Genomic DNA, 4,898 nt, shown 5'->3' on the forward strand with positions numbered 1-4,898 from the left:
GAGAGTTATGCTGCAGACAGGGCCAAAAGGGGGAGTGGTGTAGACATGAACCAGGGAACCAGGAGAGGGACTCGGGGAGGCTCCTCAGCAGAAACCAGGAACAGCATCAGAGCAAAAGAGAGAAATTCTATGGAGACTGCGGGACAGAGGGAGAGAAAGAAGGAGAAAGTAAACTACAGATGCCAACTGAAGAGGGGGATCTGTCTCCTTTTGGGTTCCCAGGTTCCCTCTGGACATGGGCAGGGTGGGGGGAGGAGGGATGTCAGATTTAGATTGGAAAACTTCTGGAGATTTAGGGATGGCAGAGACCACAGTGGGGAACAATGGCAAAGAGCTGACCCTCCACAGCCTCCCTTTTCCCAGGGGAACTGATCTCTGTACCAGCCTGACCGCTTCCTAACTCCTTAACAGTCTCTCCTCCCTGCAAGAAGGAGCAAAGGATCCTCACCCAGGGAGGCCACGTTTCCATAATTCTCCAGCATGACTTCCTTGTAGAGAGCTCTCTGGGCTGGGCGCAGCAGGATCCACTCCCCGGGCTGAAATGCACGGCCACCTCCTCAAAGGAGACCCCAGCCTGCAAGAAGGAGAAGGAAGCGTTTCTTTACAACACTGGAAAAGTGGCCTTGAAAGGGCAGCTGTATCAGGAGATAGATTTCTTTTTAGTAAGAAGGGTTTCTTGAAATGTTCTCATCTTGGTGGGTAGTTGAGTATGGAACTCTCAATAAGAACAGGCATGTGATTTTAATTTTTGGGTCATAATAAGTTGCTTTTCCTAGCCCAATAGGGATATAAGAGGTGGACTAATTGTTAAAGAGAGCCAGTTTGGTGTAGTAGTTAAGTGTGCGGACTCTTATCTGGGAGAACCGGGTTTGATTCCCCACTCCTTCACTTGCACCTGCTGGAATGGCCTTGGGTCAGCCATAGCTCTGGCAGAGGTTGTCCTTGAAAGGGCAGCTGCTGTGAGAACCCTCTCCAGCCCCACCCACCTCACAGGGTGTCTGTTGTGGGGGAGGAAGATAAAGGAGATTGTAGGCCACTCTGAGACTCTGTCACCAGCCCTCAAAAGGAAGTGCAGGCAACACACAGAGAAGAAAGCATCCCTGCCATCTGCCACACATCTCCCCAATGATCCCCCCCACCCCTTACCTGAGCTGGCTGCATGGCGACTCTTTCCCCTTCAGCGCACAGAGATGGTAGAGGAGGCATCCAGGGTGTCTTTCTGCTCCTACCAGAGAGGGAGAGAAAGAACGAGGGGGTGGGAAACTCTTTTTCGCTCCGCTTACATTTTCTGGGTTCAGGGCACAATTCAAGATGCTGGATTTGATCCAGCAAGAACAATATGGGCAACGAAATGGAAGGCTGAGGAATGTCCAAACAACGAAAAACGGAGAGGTACAATTGCAGAATATGCCACTGTGGCCCAACTAACCAATTATATTAATAGAAGGCCGGTCAAAGAATTAGACAAAAAATGGGGGAAATTGCCATGCTACCCCCTTTCCCTTAGGACAGGGGTGGCCAGACAGCAGTTTGGAAGCCACATGTGGCTCTTCCACACATATTATGTGGCCCTCAAAGGCCCCACTGCCCTGTCAGCCATGTTGGAGAAGGCATTTCTCTCTTTAAATCACTTAGAATCATAAAATCATAGAATTGGAAGGGACCTCCAGGGTAATCTAGTCCAACCCCCTGCGCAATGCAGGAAACTCACAAACACCTCCCCCTAAATCCACAGGATCCTCATTGCGGTCAGATGGCCATCCAGCCTGCTTAAAAACCTCCAAGGAAGGAGAAGCCACCCATTGGTTTTGGTCCTTCCGGGGCCACAGAAAACAATTCCACACCATCCTCTATAGGACAGCCCTTCAAGGACTTGAAGATGGTGATCATATCACCTCTCAGCCGCCTCCTCTCCAGGCTAAACATGCCCAGTTCCTTCAACCTTTCTTAATAGGACTTGGGTCTCCAGATCCCTCACCATCTTCGTCGCCCTCCTCTGGACCCGTTCCAGCTTGTCTATATCCTTCTTAAAATGTGGTGCCCAAAACTGAACACAATACTCCAGGTGAGGTCTTACCAGAGCAGAATAAAGCGATACCATCACATCACGTGATCTGGACACTATACTTCTGTTGATTCAGCCCAAAATTGCATTTGCCTTTTTAGCCACCGCATCACACTGCTGACTCATGTTCAGCGTATGATCCGCTAAGACCCCTAGATCCTTTTTGCACATACTACTGCTGAAACAAGTCTCCCCCATCCTATAACTATGCATTGGATTTTTCCTACCTAAATGCAGAACTTTACATTTCTCCCTGTTAAAATTCATGTTATTGATTTTAGCCCAGTTTTCCAGCCTGCCAAGGTCACAACGAGGTGGTGAAAAGGGCCCCATGGGGACATCTCCCCCTCCCCAGCCCTCCTTGGGAGCACTACCTCGTTTCGTTGGAGAGCAAGTTTGGTGTCATGGTTAAGTGTGCAGACTCTTATCTGGGAGAACCGGGTTTGATTCCCCACTCCTCCACTTGCACCTGCTGGAATGGCCTTGGGTCAGCCATAGCTCTGGCAGAGGTTGTCCTTGAAAGGGCAGCTGCTGTGAGAGCCCTCTCCAGCCCCACCCACCTCACAGGGTGTCTGTTGTGGGGGGGGAAGGTAAAGGAGACTGTGAGCCGCTCTGAGATTCTTCAGAGTGGAGGGCGGGATATGAATCCAATATCTTCTTCTTCTGTATCCTGTTTCTGTCTTCTTCTGTGTTTGCAACCCCTCCCAATTTCGTATCATCTGCAAATTTAATAAGCATTCCAAGCCAAGGCAGCCAGCGGTTTATAGAATGCATTTAAAGTCAGTTGCTTTCTTCCCAACTGTCTTCCCTATCTATTTGCCTGTCTGGCAGCTCTCAAACACCTGATGTTCATGTCATCCGGCTCTCAACCCTTTTGTGTGGGTCTTGCCATAAGCAAGTTTGGCCACCCCTGCCTTCGGAGAATGGAGGGGGAAATGAAGGGGGAGAGCCCTGAGATGAGGGGATGGAGTGCCTGACTCCAGAGACGGCAGATAGGAATTATCACTTTCCCTGCACACAGAAAAGTAGCCCTGCAGGGAAAAAGATTTTGCACTCTCTGCCATGGCGGGGCCATGAAGCTTTTTAAAGCAGGGAGATTTTAGGAGCGGGAAGCGTCCCAAATCGTGCTCCTCCACCTGCAGTACCCAAGAAAGCTGCCTTGAATTGATGTACGGAGGGGGGGGGGGGGGAGGAGAAAAAAGCACCAAGCAACCCTGTTCACCCCATCAGTATAGGTCTCTGCTACTGGTGGAACAGGTTTCCCTTCACTTTCTGAACCCCAAATCTCCTGCAGTGACCCCTCCCCCCAAAAGATATCACAAGGGCTTTAAAAAAACCATCTATATTGATATACTGGTACAGCCTGATAGACATATGGTTATACTGATAAACTTATCAATGCTCAATTAAAAAAACCAACACTGGCACCCACACCCCACACCCAAGGAAGGAAAAAGAACTGCCCCGAAGCAGGACCAGCCTGCAACCCCCACCCCACCCCCAAGCAGCTTTGGGCAGGATTGCAGAGAAGGCGGGGGGGGGGGACTCCGGCAGGGGCCCCAGTGCTGCAGGGGGCTGTGCAGAGGCAGGAAAAATACCCCCCCCCAAAGCATCAACCTCAGAGCAAATCCCCTGCTTTGGGATTCTGTTTCGTGGGGGTCTTCTGAGGGCCAAGGGACACAATGCCTGCCCCCCTTCACACCCTTCCTTCCCAGCTAGCTCTGACCCTCGACCCCTGCCCCCCACAATCTGCCCTCAGCCCCCCAACTCCTTCCCCTCTCCTTGATCTGTGCCCCCCATTCTCCCACCCCAAATCCGACCCTCAGTCCTCCAACTCCTTCCCCCTTCCTTGATCTGTGCCCCCCTTTCTCTCACCCCAAATCTGACCCTCAGCCCCCCACTGCTTCCCCCTCCTTGATCTGTGCCCCCCTTTCTCCCACCCCAAATCTGACCCTCAGTCCCCCAACTCCTTCCCCCCCTCCTTGATCTGTGCCCCCTTTTCTCCCGCCCCAAATCTGACCTTCAGCCCCCCAACTCCTTCCCCCCTCTTTGATCTGTGCCCCCCTTTCTCCCACCCCAAATCTGACCCTCAGCCCCACCCCCCCTTCCTAAAGGCGCCTCTGGAAGCCCCCTGAAATTCCTCTGATCTCCAAAGGTGCCGGATTCGGATCCTGCGCTCCAGCACCCTGCAGGAACCACGCGGCTCTGCTCGTGGGGAGAAGCGGCTCTCCGTGGGGCAGGAATGGTGGTAGGGAGCCCAGGCAAGGGACAAACGGGGGTGGGGTGGGGGATTGAGATGCTTTCTTGCACCCCCTGCTACATCCCCCCTCCTTGTTCTCTACTTTGGGTCTTGCACTACAGCCCCCGACCCCAGATTTCCCCCCTGCAAAACCTCTTGCAGCTCACCGGGTTCCCTCCAAGCCGTTCAAGCAGAAGCCACCAAGATTCAAAGGCGCTTCCTCGCAAGGGTCGGGGGAGGAAGTGGCTCCCTCCCCCACCCCCCACATCTGCCTGTCTAGGACTGCAGCTCTCTCTCTCTCCTTACCCTTTAGAGGGAGTGCTCTTTTTGTAAAAGAGAAAAGGAGAGGTGGCAGTACCCATGTATAAAATAGAGACTCAGTTTGGTGTAGTGGTTAAGAGCAGCGGACTCTAATCCGGAGAACTGCAGCCATCTGGGTGAACTTCAATCAGTCACAGTAACTCTAAGAGCTCTCTCAGACCCCCCCCCCTTTTTTCTCCTCCTCCTCTGATTCCCCCCAATTCCACCCTCAAGATTTGGGACTTTCCCCCCTGCAAAAAAGGTGCTGATACACCACACTGGTGAACAATATCA

General features: G+C 52.4%; 1 protein-coding gene across 1 annotated transcript in view; it reads left to right on the forward strand.

The window, feature by feature from the left end:
- The first annotated feature begins 1,311 nt into the window (after positions 1-1,311).
- The window catches only part of LOC132571744 (zinc finger protein 345-like), a 25,078-nt gene continuing 21,491 nt past the window's right edge, over positions 1,312-4,898 (forward strand). The window contains exon 1 of the mRNA XM_060238538.1: positions 1,312-1,392. Coding sequence (XP_060094521.1) covers positions 1,312-1,392 — 81 coding nt within the window. The remainder of the gene's footprint in view (positions 1,393-4,898) is intronic.

Source organism: Heteronotia binoei, chromosome 5 (assembly GCF_032191835.1).
Source record: "Heteronotia binoei isolate CCM8104 ecotype False Entrance Well chromosome 5, APGP_CSIRO_Hbin_v1, whole genome shotgun sequence".
Classification (NCBI taxonomy): Eukaryota; Metazoa; Chordata; class Lepidosauria; order Squamata; family Gekkonidae; genus Heteronotia; species Heteronotia binoei.